This window comes from Microtus pennsylvanicus, chromosome 18 (assembly GCF_037038515.1).
Source record: "Microtus pennsylvanicus isolate mMicPen1 chromosome 18, mMicPen1.hap1, whole genome shotgun sequence".
Lineage (NCBI taxonomy): Eukaryota > Metazoa > Chordata > Mammalia > Rodentia > Cricetidae > Microtus > Microtus pennsylvanicus.
Window position 1 is genome coordinate 39,918,592 of NC_134596.1, and position 17,488 is coordinate 39,936,079.

At 50.6% G+C, this 17,488-nt stretch overlaps 1 protein-coding gene across 6 annotated transcripts in view; it reads left to right on the top strand.

Annotated features, from left to right (window-relative positions):
- Positions 1–17,488, top strand: part of Tenm4 (teneurin transmembrane protein 4) — a 677,803-nt gene that overhangs the window by 654,536 nt on the left and 5,779 nt on the right. For all 6 annotated transcript variants that reach the window (XM_075953236.1, XM_075953232.1, XM_075953234.1 and 3 more), the window contains 5 exons: positions 1,798–1,970; positions 4,960–5,195; positions 8,611–8,907; positions 10,347–11,961; positions 15,215–15,357. In XM_075953236.1, coding sequence (XP_075809351.1) covers positions 1,798–1,970; positions 4,960–5,195; positions 8,611–8,907; positions 10,347–11,961; positions 15,215–15,357 — 2,464 coding nt within the window. The remainder of the gene's footprint in view (positions 1–1,797; positions 1,971–4,959; positions 5,196–8,610; positions 8,908–10,346; positions 11,962–15,214; positions 15,358–17,488) is intronic.

A 17,488-nucleotide genomic window follows, 5' to 3' on the forward strand; every position in this document is an offset into this window, starting at 1 on the left:
ATGACACACACCTGTCATCCATCACCTATAAGGTGGAGGCGGAGAGGTCACCCCCCAGCTGCACAGTCAGCCCAAAGCCAGCCTAGGCTACACCAGACACAGTCTCAAAATAACACACCAAATCAACAAACAAACAAAAGCCATGATAAGCAGAATTAAGACATTGTCTCAACATCACCCAAACAGACCCGGCGCCCAAAGCAGCCACTTGGAGCTGGAGCTGTCTTTCCCTGGTGTCTCTCCCATGCCGCAGTGACTCTCAGAAGGTCCATGGGGTCGTGCAGAGGCAGCCCACAGGGCAGAGGGCTCAGGGCCCGGATCGTGGGGGACTCCAGTTCTCCCCACGATGTGATAGGTAGAATACTCGGATAGGATAATCGCAGGTATTGATCAAGAGGCCGGGGGATCAATTTCTCAATCCATTGGCATTTCTCAAGCTCTGGGAGACACTGAAATTAATGACTAGGAGACCAAAATTTATAAATTGGCTGTTCCATTTGATGTTCATTGAATTAAGACATTCAGTCCTTCTAATGGAATATGTGAAGAGTGGAAATTACTGGGTTTGGGCTGTGGCATGTAAAATGAAAACCAGATCTTGAAGGCACAGGGCCTTTTCATTGTATCTTCCTCTGGCTCGATTTAATTATGCATTACAATCTACCTTCCATAATAATTGCAATTGTCCACCTGCTGCAAAGCCGCCTTCTGTTTGGAGATGAACACTCGGGGGAGAAGCCTGGGGAGAGAGCTGAAGTACAACTTAATGAGAGCGGTTGCCTCTAGATCTGTGCTTCCAGCAGAAGTTTACCGTGCACCTACTGTGTGCCCAGGTCTGCCAAGTCCTGCAGGAGGCAATGTGTGAATGAACCATGGTCTCTTCTCCCCATGCCCACTGTATTCATTTATTTGTTACTTTCCAACCGTTTCTGACTTTCCCAAATGATGCTGAGGCAGGGATGAACTGAGAGCCAGTGCCCCTGCATCACAGCGGTGGCAGATGACAGGATCCAGGCCGTGTGACTAGATCTGTCTTGACCTGCAGCGCTCAGTCACGGTCCCAGGAGGGAGCCGACTCGTACCCCAGCCTCCCCAAACACTCTAGCAGGAAGCAAGGCCTTTCCATGCTGGCTGCAGACAGGCAAGGCTATCCTTTCCGCCACATGGACTCAGGAAAGAAAGATTCAGATAAGTAATGTCTTTTCCTGCTGGATAGCAGCAGGGGAGGTCGCACCTAGGAAACCCCCCCGCCAAGCCCTGGACAAGGAGAAGTTGGAGACTGGGGAGTAGATCTGACCAGAAAGAAAGGGCAGACCGTGCAAAGCCACTGCCTGAGCATGGCTCGCACACATTCTGCTCTGATAATCACAACAACGGGTGTTCAACACTAACACGGAAGAGAGACAGGTTTGATTGGTTTTACATACCCAAGTCACAGCCCATCCCTGAAGGCAGCCAGGGCAGGAACCTGGAGGTAAGAGCTCAAGCAGAGCCCACTGAGGGATGCTTCTTCCTGGCTGGGTCCCTCTGCCTAGCACAGAGAGCTTTCTTAGGCAGCTCATGCCCACCTGCCTAGGGATGGTGCCACCCCCAGAAGACTGGGGCCTCCTAGCTCCATTAGCACTTAAGAAAACACTCCCATAGGCGTGGTCACAGGCCAGTCTGATCAAGACAATCTTTTCATTGATGTATCCTCTTCCCAGGTGACTCTAAGTTAGGGTCAGTGTGACAGCTGAGGTCAACCATGACACGTCCCATCCTCTGCCTATCACTAAGTGCCAACCCTTCGGTCTCTAGGTATGACACCTTTGGTCGCCTGACCAACGTGACCTTTCCAACTGGCCAGGTGAGCAGTTTCCGGAGCGACACAGACAGCTCCGTGCACGTGCAGGTAGAGACCTCCAGCAAGGATGACGTCACCATAACCACCAACCTGTCTGCCTCAGGTGCCTTCTACACCCTGTTGCAAGGTAAGTCATCCGGGGCCTGAGGCCTCTAAGACCCAGAGGTGAAGACCAAGACCAAGACTCCCTCTTTGTCTCCATTCTGCCTCCTCATTTGCCAAACACGCCAGGCAGAGACCTGGAAATCCTCTCCCAGAAACTTGGGGGCGGGGCGATTGTCCATTGTCCTGTCCTATTATCTTCAGAACAAAGAGGAGAGAATCCTTTGGCCACCTCCTCTGCTCTTGTAATGGCTCCCAGATTTTTCCCCTCACGCTAGTGCAAGGGAGGCAGAAGACACAAGTAATCACACCTAACTGTGGTGCGGAGAGATCCTCCCAGAAGCCCAGGAGAGGTCTGTGCCTCCGCCAGGACTCACTCTGAGGGAAAGAGACCCTTCCTTCCATGCATCCGTCAGACCATCCCAAATATGGCTTGTGACATCAGCTTCAGGTCAATGACAGTGAGGGAGTCTTGCTGTGAATTCCCTACCCTACCTAGACTGTTCCCAAGGGAAGTAGGGACCCCCATGCACTGAAACTTGGTTGGATTTAAGAAAATTCAGCGTCACTTAGGAAAGCCCCGGCTGCCCTTTCCCTTCCTCCCCTGGCTCGATGCACTCCCAAAGCCTCTACATCCAATAGCAAAAGAAGCTTTGCACTGGGCATCCGAGATTCAGTTCTAGCTCCGTCTCTGCTACCTGAGTGCCACAGTGCTCACATTTCTTCTTCGAGGAAAAAAGGCATGGTGAATGGGTTCTGGGTAGCGTGGAGTCCCTGAGTGAACCTGAGGCACCTGTGCCCGCTGCACAATGCGCGTTCCCGTTGCCATGAACTGGAGAGGGGTCAACTCTTCTTCCCCGAGCCTCAGTTTCTTGATCTTGAAAATGGAGCAGCATTATAAGATCTGCCTCACAGAGTTGCCTAGATACACAGCAGACAGAATTTGTAAAGAGACCGGCATGGGCCAGGCACAGGGTGCTGCTCAGAAGACACCTGCTGGATTAACTCAGTGATTAGCAAGCCGTTGGATTTACCACAAGGAGGCAAACGTTTCCGCTTTCATTACTGGTTTAGTTACCACGCATAGTTTCTGCCTTTCAAAAAGCTGGATGAAAAATAGCAGCCATTAAAGAAAGAGAGATCATGCCCGTGAGGAGTTGGAGCACATCACAGGGTGTGTGCTATGGCAGAGTTATTGCCAAGAGAAGGTGCCAGACCCCATCCAGTGAGAACCCTGCCCGACCTAGGACAGCAAAGACAATGATTGTTAAGATGTGGGGCCTTCTGGCGAGTTTCTTCCCTCAAGAACTGTTACGTCTGCACACTTTACACTGCTAAGTCTACTTTAATAAGATTTTTATGGCTAGGCAACTTTTTAAAATTCGAAAGTGCCACGTTTCTCAGGTTAAAAAAGTCCCACCATTTAATCCCAGCTTTTCAAGTGGGGGTGAATCAAAATACAATGTCCAGCATACATGCCTAGAACCCCAACTGCAGAAACATCAGAACATAAAAAGGAAAAACACACCCTAGAATACAGGGACGAGCGGTACCTATTTTTTGCCCGGCACCCCTGCAGGTTGCCCGTCTGTTCTGTGTCCCAGACTTGGGTGCTCGGCCTGGCCGCCATCTCAGGAGCCTCTCCTTGTCAGAAATCTGTTTCACTCTCATCTCAGGTCTGAACTACGAGAAATAATGAGAAGGAGCTGCTAATGAGTGGCAGCCTTGGGCCGGCACAGCCCACACTAACCAGGACCGCGTGTGGGCTGGACCTCCCCGCACGCTGGTCCATCCAGAGTCAACCTTAATGGACGCATGTGCATTCAGCGAGGAGACGCTTTACAAGATAAATTGACACAGGCTTTCCCACTCTTCAGATGGAAGCAAAATACAGATTGTCGGTGAACAATGCATAGCAACATTGAGGCCGACTGCAGAATCCCTGCAAGCGGTACCGCGTGGAAAGATGGAATGGGGAAGAGAGAAGGAAGGCCTGAGTGGATGTCACCTTAGTGGGGAGATTCAGCAAGGGCTTCCCGTGAAAACTATCTTTTTAAAAAGACAGATTTATTTTGTTCCATGTGTATGGGCATTTTGTCCGGTGCCCATGGAAGCCAAAAGAGGGGACCAGATAGGTCCCCTGGAACTGGAACTACAGACTGTTGTGAGCTGCTGTGTGGATGTTGGGAATTGAACCCAAGTCCTCTTCAAGAGCAGCAAATAGCCTTAACCAGAGATTCGTCTTGCTGTAAGCCCCAGCACGATGTTTTTATGGTTTAACATAGCCTGGAACATACCTAATTTAATCCACCGAATACTCACCAAGCACATAGAATAACAATAAAGCTACCTATCATATTTTGAAGACTTCTCAGCTAAAAAAGATATATGACCGCTTGTGTCAGACTTCTTTCACTTAGTGATAATTGATAATATATTTTCTTACAGTTTTATTAGTAGTTGGAAAAACTGAAACAAGCTGGGCGGTTAATCCCAGTACTCGGGAGGCAGAGGCAGGCGGATCTCTGGAGTTCAAGGCCAGTCTGGTCTATAGAGTAAGTTCCAGGATGGGCTCCACAGCCCATCACAGAGAAATCGGTCTCCAAAAACCAAAAAAGAAAACAACAACAACAACAAAAAAGCAAGCTAAAACAAATTAAACGTCTATCTGGTATTATTAAATAAATTGTATTGCCATTTAATGGAAGACTGTAGTTATTATGAAAAATATTTATTAAAAATATTTAATGGCATGATATGAGGCATTGGATGATGGAAAACTCCACAGTAACTATTTGACTCTGTAAATGCATTAGGAAATATTGTAAATTCTACAGATATACAAAATATTTCCGATGGTTTTGAGTAGTGGGTTTATGCATAGTCTCCATATATCTTCCTAGTTTTTCTCAGTGGTGATGCATTGCTTCTATAGTTGCGGGAGGCACATTTAGACCCCTGTCCCAGCCTCTGTCTTCCCTCATCTTAAGCGTCTTTGCTCTGCTCTCCTTCAGACCAAGTCCGGAACAGCTACTACATCGGGGCTGATGGCTCCCTGCGGCTACTGCTAGCCAACGGCATGGAAGTGGCCCTGCAGACCGAGCCACACCTGCTGGCTGGCACCGTCAACCCCACTGTGGGCAAGAGGAACGTCACACTGCCCATCGACAATGGCCTCAACCTGGTGGAATGGCGGCAGCGCAAGGAGCAGGCTCGCGGGCAGGTCACAGTGTTCGGGCGCCGTCTGCGGGTGAGCATAATTTTGCAGGCACCAATCTGGTGGGGGGGGTTCAGAGAAGCAGATTCCATTTTTAAGACTCTCCCCAAAACCTCAGTTTCCTCATCTGCTGTAGGGAGAGCTGAGACCATGAACCACACGTAACAAAGGACTGTGGGACATCCTTTTCGGTTTTGATGGGTTCGGGAACATGGCTGACTTTGTGATTGATCCTACACTGAGTTTCCAGCTTATTTTCTTCCGTGGACTGAACGTGGGCACGTCAGTCATCTTAGAGCTCCAGTGTCAGTCCCTGGGAGATAAAACCTATTTTACGTGCCGTTCCAAGGACCAAAAGTGACATGCACAGTGTCTCACAGAGGGCTTGGCACAGCACACATCAGGGATCAGTAACTTCTGCAGCTTATGTCATTATTGCTAGGATGTTGTTACTGCCCACCCACCACCCACCCCCCATTTCAAAATGTAAAGGGTTAAAGGGCAAAGAGCATCAATGAAGGAACTCAATGGCTGAGCGCTTGTCTGCTGGGTCCTTAGCATGAGAACAAAGAGGAGACCAGGGCTAAGGGAGCCTGGGGCTTTGGGTCAGTGGCTGAGTGTTTACCCAGCAGATTGCGCAGCAATGCACAGTACAAAGCAGAAGACAAGGGCTGTACAATGGGACAGCTGGTGACCTGGACCTGGCTCTCTACCCAGCACCTCGTTGAACACAGGTACTCAGGAGACAGCTGCTGAGCCGCAGTGAACCACAGACACATCCACACAGCAACACTGAACTCTCGATTCCAACAACCAAGAAAGCTAAGACCTTCCCATCTTCGACATGGGGCAAAGTCCAGAAAACAAGTGATTGTTTCAGACTCATGTGATTAGGTGTTGTAGATCCTGGGAAAGAGGCCCATGTCAGAAGCAGCAACAGTGGAGTGACTTATCCAATAGCAAAACCCAGAACCACAAAAGCCAGGTTTCCTTTGCACCCTCAAGGGCTAGCTAGCTAATGTGGAAACCTGCCCCCTACTAGTTCCTGGCTGTCTTTGTTCCTGACACCATCTGTGGTCTCACTAAACTCTCATCTGCTTTCTCAAGAGCCCTTCAATGCACCTCTGAGGCAGCGAACCAAAGGGGAAGTTTGACCTAGGTTGGATTCCCGCTGGGCCTCTTGTGTAGCCTCCAGCAACTGCTCTGAGCCTAAACATCCTCAGCAGCTGTGGGACGCTGGTGCATTCAAGGTACCTAGCTAGCCCAGGGCTGCAGATCCCAGGTGCTCAGGAAAGGGCAGTGATTAGGGCTCTTAGGAGTGTCTCTCTACCGTGCGAACAGGACCAGAAGTTTCCCAGGCTTTTAATTGCTCCCTCTCCCAGCCAGAGATAGATGATACTCTAGTCCGGTGGCCACGTCTCTGCTGCCTCCCAAAATAAATGGCCACCCACAGTGGCGGTGTGTGGAATGAGAATGTTAGCCGGGTGTACCTCTCCATAATGGGGCTCATTTTTTATACAGCTGGGAGGTTTTTTTTTTTTAATAAAGAAAGATGTAAAATAATCTCATTGCCGCCACTGCCAAGCACAGGAAACACAAGGTGCTTCCCCCCATGAACTGTTCAACTCGGTTTTATTAATTTTGTCACAGAGGTACAGATCCCCTTCTCCACTAGCGTCCTCGGTTATGGGGGAAGCTGTCTAGGTGGCACCAACCCTGAGGGTATAAAAGAACCTCCCAAAACATGCTTTTTAAATGTGCCCATCGCTGTTGGCAGTGTGGCCCCCTCTTCTCGCGTACCCTCTGCAAAGAACACGGGATGAGCTTCCGGCGCCTCTGATTTTTCACGGGAATTGTCTGCCACACAGTTTTTGCTTCTGCAATTGTGTTTGATTACCCTAGGGAAGGCAAGCTTATTATAACCAGGCCATTCACAGCTACAGCTGTCTCCGCGGCATCATTATAAATCCTGATTTTCGGGGCCTTGACATTTGTACGGGGAGACTGGGGGAAGACACACACATATCTCTCCTTCCTCTAGGACTAACCATGGTCACGTTCTGTCATTTAGTGGAAATAATTATAGCCATTTATCCAGTGCCTTCTATGCACCTACTTGTCCACGGGTGCTTATTCATAGTCTAGAATCTAGCGGGAGACTCATAGAAGTAAAGGTACTTGGGCAAGGTCACACAGGAAAGCTGGTCTCCTCCTCGAGGTTGGAATTCCAACCTTAACCCTGACCCCTGCCTACACCCAAACCCTCTTCTAAACGCACAGATCCCAAAACAACCTTTGACTTCCTCAAGCCACTCATGCATTTTACATCATGTGACCTAAAAAACCCTTAGGTCTTCCTGCTTGTCAGACTTACTAAATGACAAGTAGAAGAGACAGCAAAGGTGCCCCCTGTGCCCTGTTGGGCCAGCACCCCTCCCTAGCCCCACCAGTAAACATTAGCTTTGAAGAACCTGTGAACATTTGGGGACAGACATGGCGGTACCGTTTGTAATCCTGGCGCTGGGAAGGCAGAGCGGATAGGCCCCTGGGGTTCACTGGGCAGCCAGCCTAGCCTAAATAGAAAGTTCCAGGTTCCTGTGTATCCCAACTCTAACACACAAACACATACAGAGTTCCAACGTGCAGCTTCCTCTATGGAAGTCTATGCTTCCGACTCACAAAGGAAGCTGAGCTGGCCGCAGCCTCACAGACCCCAGGGAGACTACGCTGGGGCTCCTGACCCTGGAGGCAAAAGCAAAGTCCTCTAACAGAGTTAGAACTAGTTCCGACTATAAGGAACTATGAGGAGAAAACCACAGGAGGTGTGAATGCCCCTGCCTCCCAGCCACCTCTGAGGAGAAACAGATGCCTTGACTGTGGGCAAAAACAGGAGAGACCCAAATCATAGCAAGTAGAGGGCCCCAGGAATGCCGGGACTTGCTCAGAAAGCCTTCAAGTATTCACTGCACCAGCGAGAGCCAAGTCCACAGATCTGCAGCTTCCCTGCGCTCGGTGACCTCGGAATCCAACACAGCACAGCGTCTGGCTCATAGCAGACAGATCAGGTGTTGATTTGCTGGGCTCACTTGGCAGTTCCGATTTTAGGAGCTAAGAAGGATCTGACTTCCTCCTCCTCCCCTTCTTCTTCTTTTAAATAAGTTCCCATTAATGTATCACATGATAAGATCATGTGTCTTCTACAGCCACAGATGCTGTATGCTCATCACCCATGTTGTCTTTATTCCTACAAGAGGCCAAGAAGTACATTTTTTTCCTGTTGTGCAGATAGGGACACCTCAAAGAGCTCACAGATGGCAGAGTGAGGTTTGATGCCCACAACCCCCCGTGCTGCCTTCTCTTCTCAGGAACTCGACACGATTGTTGGCCCTCAGGGCCACGTCGTCCATGCCCACACCCAGAGCCCCTCTCTTTCTTGTTCCTTTCCCAGGTTCACAACCGAAACCTCCTGTCTCTGGACTTTGACCGCGTCACACGCACAGAGAAGATCTACGATGACCACCGCAAGTTCACCCTCCGGATCCTGTACGACCAGGCAGGGAGGCCTAGCCTCTGGTCGCCTAGCAGCAGGCTGAATGGGGTTAATGTGACCTATTCCCCTGGGGGTCACATTGCCGGAATCCAAAGGGGCATCATGTCTGAGAGGATGGAATATGATCAGGCAGGGCGCATCACGTCCCGGATCTTTGCGGATGGGAAGATGTGGAGCTACACATACTTAGAGAAGGTGGGTGTCTGCCTCCCTCCTTCCATGGCCTTGCCACATAGAAGGCTGATCATTGCGGCTTTATTTTTTATGATGGTACCACTACGCCACCCAAGGTGTGCTTGAACTCCTGGGCTCCTCGACGGATCCTCCTGTCTTGGCCTGCTGAGCAACTGAAGGCATTCTCTAGGGCACCTGCTTTCCTCATTGCCTGTGTGCACATCTGCCTCTGAGCCAGCATCACCCCTTTTCTAGGTACCCCAGTTTACCAAGCCTTGCCTGATGACCTCAGAGGAATGAATCTGACTGTTGAGGTTTCCAAAAGGGGAGATGTGCATTTTCTAAGGGGAAAGGGGGTCCCAGGAGGTTTCTGGATGGAAAACGGGTTTAGTGCAGTGAGGAAAAGGTCCTAAGCCAGGAAAACACAGAAGTCGTACTGATGGAGAACAGGAGGCCCGCCCACCATATTGGATGATAAGGTAGGACCTTCCTAGAGTGGCTCAGGAGGATGCTCACACAGGACCAGTTCCTGCTTCCAGAACCATTACACAGTGTGCAGCCTCATCCTGGATATCCAAGCCTGGAGGTCACCTCAGAGGCACAGCAAACTCAATCCCCTGCTGCTAATCCTGGGTGTGGGCCTAGCAGATCCCTTCCACTTTGGGTCAGGATTCACTTCCCCCAGAAACTAGGAATAAAAACATGACATAAATTCTACATGTGTTTGGGTAAATTTTTAAATTACCTAAATTCAGAAGTTGATCTCATATAGGGAAGAGGGAGTGGTACCTTTTCCATTTGGTTTATTTGGGGGAGGGGCTTGTTTTGTTTTATATTTTTCTTTCAAGACAGGGTTTCTCTGTGTAGCCCTGGTTTTCCTGGAACTCTGTCTATAGACCAGGCTGGATCTGCCTCCCCAGTGTTGGGATTGAAGGCATCTGCTGCCACCACCCAGCTGGTAGATTTGATAGTTAGACGTAGACTTGTTACCTTGTTACAGGCTCAGGGAAGCCTCAGAAGTTGCTTAGCAGGCAAAGGCTTTAAGACCATCAGGCTGTGTTGTAATGTTCCTTCTCCCTTGGATAGAAAGACTGAGGTCAGAAAGTCTGGGTCAGGGAAGGCAGTTACAAATACTGCAGGGCAGAGTATTACGGTCTCGCACCCCATGGCATGCAGAAGTGATCTGATCCATACCGGACAAAAAAGCAGACTACTTGCTCACAAGAGGAAAGCAAATGGCCTGTGTGGACCCTGCAAGGCCAAAGGCTGAGCGAAAGCCCGGCCACGGTGCCTCTCTAACTGCTGGCAGCATCCCACGGTGCACATGCAAGAAGGCTCTGCTTGGGCACAGCACAGAGCCACCACTTTGCTCGCTCTCATTCCTTACCTCTATGTTGTGGGTACTTGGGTTGTCATTCCTTCCACCACCCCCTTCATCTCTGACCGTCTTCTCCCCCCAGTCCATGGTGCTTCACCTCCACAGCCAGAGGCAGTACATCTTCGAGTTTGACAAGAACAACCGCCTCTCTTCCGTGACCATGCCCAACGTAGCCAGGCAGACGCTGGAAACCATCCGCTCGGTGGGCTACTACAGAAACATCTATCAGCCCCCGGAAGGCAACGCCTCCGTCATTCAGGACTTCACCGAGGACGGGCACCTGCTGCACACCTTCTACCTGGGCACTGGCCGCAGGGTGGTCTACAAGTACGGCAAGCTGTCGAAGCTGGCCGAGACTCTGTATGACACCACCAAGGTGAGCTTCACCTACGACGAAACGGCGGGCATGCTGAAGACCGTCAACCTCCAGAGCGAGGGCTTTACCTGCACGATCCGCTACCGTCAGATCGGGCCCCTCATCGACCGCCAGATCTTCCGGTTCACAGAGGAAGGCATGGTCAACGCCCGTTTCGATTACAACTACGACAACAGCTTCCGCGTGACCAGCATGCAGGCCGTGATCAACGAGACCCCGCTGCCCATCGATCTCTACCGCTATGATGATGTGTCAGGGAAGACGGAACAGTTTGGGAAGTTTGGTGTCATCTACTACGACATCAACCAGATCATCACCACAGCCGTCATGACCCACACCAAGCATTTCGACGCTTACGGCAGGATGAAGGAAGTACAGTACGAGATCTTCCGGTCCCTCATGTACTGGATGACCGTCCAGTACGACAACATGGGGCGGGTAGTGAAGAAGGAGCTGAAGGTGGGACCCTACGCCAACACCACCCGTTACTCGTACGAGTACGATGCCGACGGCCAGCTGCAGACAGTCTCCATCAACGACAAGCCTCTCTGGCGCTACAGCTATGACCTCAATGGGAACCTGCACCTGCTGAGCCCCGGAAACAGCGCCCGGCTCACGCCACTACGGTACGACCTCCGTGACCGTATCACGAGGCTGGGTGATGTGCAGTACAAGGTGGATGAGGACGGCTTCCTGAGGCAGCGGGGTGGGGATGTCTTCGAATACAATTCGGCGGGCCTGCTCATCAAAGCCTACAACCGGGCCAGTGGCTGGAGTGTCAGGTACCGCTACGACGGCCTGGGGCGGCGCGTGTCCAGCAAGAGCAGCCACAGTCATCACCTGCAGTTCTTCTACGCCGACCTGACCAACCCCACCAAGGTCACCCACCTCTACAACCACTCCAGCTCCGAGATCACGTCCCTCTACTACGACCTGCAAGGACACCTCTTCGCCATGGAGCTGAGCAGCGGCGACGAGTTTTACATCGCCTGCGACAACATCGGGACCCCTCTCGCGGTCTTCAGTGGAACTGGCCTGATGATTAAGCAGATCCTCTACACAGCCTACGGGGAGATCTACATGGACACAAACCCCAACTTCCAGATCATCATCGGCTACCACGGCGGCCTCTACGACCCACTCACCAAGCTTGTCCATATGGGCCGGCGGGATTATGATGTGCTGGCCGGACGCTGGACGAGCCCAGACCATGACCTCTGGAAACGCCTGAGTAGCAGCAGCATCGTGCCTTTTCACCTCTACATGTTCAAGAACAACAACCCCATCAGCAACTCTCAGGACATCAAGTGCTTCATGACAGGTGAGGGCTGGGGTACCCCCAGGTCAGGACCTACCCCGTTGCTCTGGTAAAGAGCAGGTGTGGGGTGGCGGGAGACACTGACTGCCCCTAGTGGCATTGGTCCCCAAAGTCTATTTAAAGAAACACTAGTTTGGAAACTACTCTGGAAATAATGGATCCAGCATCAAACAGAGTTGACAGGACCACATTCTTAACTTTTCCTAATATACTTCAGTTTGTGGAGGTTACAAGGTTCTGTAGTGAGAAGAGCTCTTTAGTATACCTACCTATAACTTTTCTAAATTGTTTCACCAAAAAACCCCAATGTCTCAGCCAAGCGGTGGTGGCGCACACCTTAACCCCAACACTCGGGTATAGTCTAGTAAGGTCATGTGACCTTACTGGGTCATGTGACAATGGAGCGCTTTGGGGTTGAGGACAGAATGAGCTGATTGGCTCGTCCTGGATCACATGGTCCACTGCTCCATCAGTGCCTGCTCCCCTCTCCCTCCCAAGAGAAAAAGAAGGTAGAGCTAGATCTTGGGGAGGCAACCCTAAAATGCCCACCACAGGTGTATCTCACAGGTCATCAGGACAAGTCTTTCCCGAAACCCCTGGGGTGAGGAAGTTAAGGACAGGTAAATTAACCCTCCCCTCCCTCAAAGACGCAAACTTATGGGGAGGCCAGCCTTGGAACTCTGTGGGTCGGCCTTCAAATGCTTAGCCTTCTTTGAACTCAAATACATTCTGTGAAGAACGAAAGTCACGCCCACGTGAAAGGGATTCAGATCACTTGCATTTTATCCCTCCCTCCTGGCAGCAGTGACTTCTGGGACTGACAGGTAAAGCAGAGCTTTTCAATGGAAAGGAGACGCCTGCCCCTCAGGTCGTCAGAGTGCAATTCCCGGTGCTTCAGAAAAGCCTGGTAGGAAAGCTAGCAAATAAATAGATCTCTGACGTTTTCCTGAAAGGCGTGAGAGCAAGCTTCCCGTCTTCCATCAGTCCTAATTAAAGCCCAGCCCTCTCCTGCATCCCCTGCTTCCCTGGGAATGTGCGCTATTCTGGATAGAAGGGTCCCTCGTAACCACAAATCCCAACGCACAGTCTCAGCCTAGAGCAAGACGGCTTTGTGAGGTGTTCTTTCCCATGTTCTGCTAGTTTTAATTTCCCGAAGATCCATCTGCTGAGACGCATAGAATAAGAGACTTCTGGAAACTCAATGAGGAAAGGGCCATAGAGAAGTCATCCAAGCCCCCTGTTGCAAATAAGAAAATGGGGGTCTTGGGATAGACAAAGGCAGAAAGCCCTCTGTGAGGGAGTACCTGATCTGGAGACTGTGAATTAAACCCAACATTTTAGGCTCCTGCTATACAACAGCTACCTCCAAGTGATATCCTTATCTTCCACTAAGACTTAGTAAAAACCATTCTTGCTTCAGTATGCAGACCCAGGAGAAGTCTCTGAGAAGTAAAGTAAGCTCTCCAAGTTCATTGTTTGTACACTAAGAAACCCTTCTGTGACCTGCATAGCAAGGCTAAAGGGGGAACTTAAACCTGGGTTTAATGGGCCTGGGACAACTGAAAACAACAGAAAAGGCAAAAACAGATGTGAGGTGCTTAGGCGGGAGAGAAACACGGGTTGCAACAAAGTTGCAAGAACACACTTGCCTGTTGACCCCCACAGGTCGCTCCCACTCAGCAGCTGCGGTGGGTGGGGACTATCACTTCCTCCTTGGCAGGCTCATCCCTGGACCTCTCAAAAGAGATATGTCTCCACTGGAAAGAAAACAAAAGAACCTGGCTCTGGAGCTGGCCACAAAACCCTGTCCACCTCTCCCCCTGTTGGTTTGGATTCTGAGTCCCTCCGATGAGAGCTTTTGCGTCTTCAGCTGCCCCCTCTGGAAGAAGGCTGAGCTGCATTGCAACACAGACTACCTCCAGCAGGGTTCAGATGACCTCCCTCTGGCCACCCCAGGCTCTGTCGTTTCTGGTCCTTCCTCAGCATTTATGAAGTCCTCTCTGCTTCATCCTCACTGCCCCCTCTTAGGCACCTCGCCTTGTGTGGCCATCTTTGCCTGGAGTACAACCTCCACCTCCAAGGATGCCAGACAAGCCATGGTTTTCTCGTTAGGCTTCAATGACATGCCTTCATCATGTCTGATTTTTGTCATATTTAAGAGATCTATGGGCCCAGGCCTCATCTCCCTTTGGGGTCATAAGTGTTCAAGGGGTGGTTCTATGATGACTTAGCATCTGCCAGCACCGTGGGCCTTCTGCCGCATGATAGCCTGCCTCAACCCCCATCTAAGGTCATGCATGGCTTTTGCAGTTCTTTATTTGGTTGGTTAGTTGGATGGATTTTTGTTGTCATCCTTGGTTTTGCTTTGCTTTATTTTGAAATAGATCTCATGTAGCCCAGGCTAGCCACAAACTCACTATGTAGCCAAGGATGGCCTTCAACTTCTGTTCCTCCCGCCTCCGCCTCCTGGGCGCAGGAATGACGGGCACCAATCTATGTAGTGCTGGAGACTGAACCCAGGACTTCATGCAGGCTAGGCAAACACTCTACCAGCTGAAGTATACCCCAACCTGGGATCACAGGTTTCTGAGTCCATTCTTCAGTGAGCCCAATGCTCACCGAAATACCTTATCAATAACTCGCAACTCCAAGGAATATGATTAACCAGCTTAGAGACTAGCAGGCTGAGGCCCTGGGAGGTCGAGAGACTTCCTAGTGCTGTCAGAAATAAGACAGGTAGCTCACAGGAGAGCTCTTTGATCCTCTCACTAACCAGCCTCATGCCTGCAGGCATGATGGCCCTGAGGTTCTAATGGCTACAAAGAGGGTGGGTAGAGAAGGGGCAGCTTTTTTCGTACACGAATGTTTCCACTTTGCAAGTCAGCCATGAAAATCCTTTCTCTGTCTCACTGACCTTTGCACGGGTTTCCTATTGACGCTGGGGGTGAAGATGAGCCAGGGAGAGCGTCATCCGTCCGCAGCTACCTCTGGGTGAGCAGATGAGCATGAGAGAGGGAAAGAGCTACCTGGAGTGTGGGTTCTGCCTAGGTTTCCTCTCTCCTGGATCTACCTGCCGGAGGACAATTATGGGCACAAGTCTGGGAAAGGGATGGCTGGGGGGGGAAGGGGGACCAGCCGTACATTTGCTTTTACGACTAGGACATCATTTTCCAGTGTGTGTGGCAGTCAGCTCTGTAACCAGTCACTTCCCACTCACGCTCACTCACAAGGCATATTTCTGCTTCTCTCCACCCAGATGTCAACAGCTGGCTGCTCACCTTTGGATTCCAGCTACACAATGTGATACCTGGCTATCCCAAACCAGACACCGATGCCATGGAGCCGTCCTACGAGCTCGTGCACACACAGATGAAAACTCAGGAATGGGACAACAGCAAGGTAACGCCCCACATGACAGCCACACCTCAGGCCATTCCGGGCAGGATGGAAACTGAGGTAGCACCTTCATGGTTCCTGCCGGACAGCTTTCAGAAAATAGCAAATCCGTGGCTAAGCAGGCCCCGGGGACCCAGCTGTAGCAGCTCATGGACACCACAGGCTGCATAAAGGGAGTTTTGTGTGAGCCACCAAGTTCAGAGTGCCGTAAAAAATAATAAGCCTTTGTCCACCGTGCAGGAAGAAGCGCTAGGCGAGAGGGCTGAACGTAGATGTGTTTTCTAAGCACCTGCTGCACCTGCACTGAGTGATGCTCTACTTAAGCTAGCTCACAAATGCACCGTGCTGTTATTCTCCTCATTGTCCAGGTTTAATGCAGGAGACGATTCAAACCCAGATTTGTCCACTTTGGATCACCCGTCTGACATGACTAGGCTCTAGGAGAGAAAGAGAAAAAAAATCTTCTTTTTATGACCAGATTTCAAAGGCTTGGGATTATAAGGCTGGGAAGACCTTTTACAACAGTCCCATCTCACCTGCTTCTCACTTCATGCATTGCTTGTCCCAAACTCGGCCTCCATTCATAAATCCTGTACCAGGAACAGAGTCTGTGCCTCGCTCTGTACTGCAACCCATGGAATGCAGGGGTAGATCAGCAGGTAGGCCAAGTCTTCTAGGGGATGCGAGTCCAGGGACAGAAAACTCTGGGGAGAAGCAGCAATACCACAGAGCATGGTCCTGGCCTTGGAAAATTTCCTGGTCTCCCCTCCAATCCCTCCCCTTTTCCTTTGTCTCCTGCTTCCCCTACCTTGGCACACATGGTGTGTGTGTGTGTGTGTGTGTATACATACAGTCACCTTTTGGACAGAAAGATTGTGTTTTTGTGTGTCCCTTGCTGAATCTGAAGCTCACGGATTCAGACAAGCTGACCAAAAGAACCATGATCTCCCTGTCTCTGTCCCCTGAGCGCCGGGGCTACAGATGTATGTCCGCCTCCATCCTCAGCTCTCTACTGAGGTCCTCATGCATGTGGGGTCAGCTCTGCTAACTGAGCCAGCCCACCAGTACCATGTTCCTGTTTTTGTTCTAGACTAAATATTTAGGCTCATCTTAGTTGCCGCCTCCCAATCCTGTGGATGAGTCTGATCAAGTGGTTTGCTCTGTCCAACTTTCCTTTTCTTTCTTACTCCTTTTCTAGATGATGAAACATCATCATAGGTTAAGTTACACGTCTCAATTAGTGCCCAGCATACAGGCTAGCACACTGTCGGTGCTTCTGTGGTACCATAACTGACCCATGGAAAGAGCCCATTTTATAAATAAGGAGGCTAGGCTCAGAGAAAGCTTACCCAAGGATGTTCAGCTGGGGAATGACAGAAGATGACATGAACCTGTGTCTGTCTGTCTGGCCACAGAGCCCCTCCTCTTTCTGTGCTAGCCTGTACCAGACCTTACTACCCCAGCCCCTGCGTGCAGATGTCCCAGCATCTGCTGTCCCCAAGGCTGATTCCAGCCACACAGCGCTTCCTCCCCCGCCAGGTTCCTTCTGTGCTCCCCAGAGTCCCTGTCTGAGTGCCTGTTTGCCAACCTTGCCTGTCAATGAATTATTGATTTCTGCCCTTGGCAAGCATTGAAGATCTTTGTTGTTGAGCACTCTGGCTTTTGTGAAACTCTAGGAAATAATTGTTCACAGACAGGGTTCTATTAATTATAAAGAGGACTTAATTTCAACAGGAGGCTGATGGGGCTGTTTCAAAAGCCTGTTCCCTGAGTTGCTGATAAAGCCCTGAAGCCCTGAGCACAGCTTCACTGAGCTCCTTGAGATGGTACCCCAGGTCAACAGGGTCCAACCTGACCCCACATAGCCACATGCAGAGATACTTGAGGAGGCACTATGGGACAGAGACTGTCCCTCAAATATTTGGACAGTGGAGGTGCAGAGCAATAGAACAAAGTGAGAGGCCTGAGACAATTTCTGGTTGTCCTAACATCGTGTCTTTCTTGCTATCCCTCTGCTAACGTCACCCCCCACATTCTTCAAGTCCTAACTCCGGCTTGGCCCTCCCCTTGGAACACTCCCTTCTCCTTCTCTTCTCCATCATTAGCTTGAGCATCTTCTGAGCCTTGATTGCTT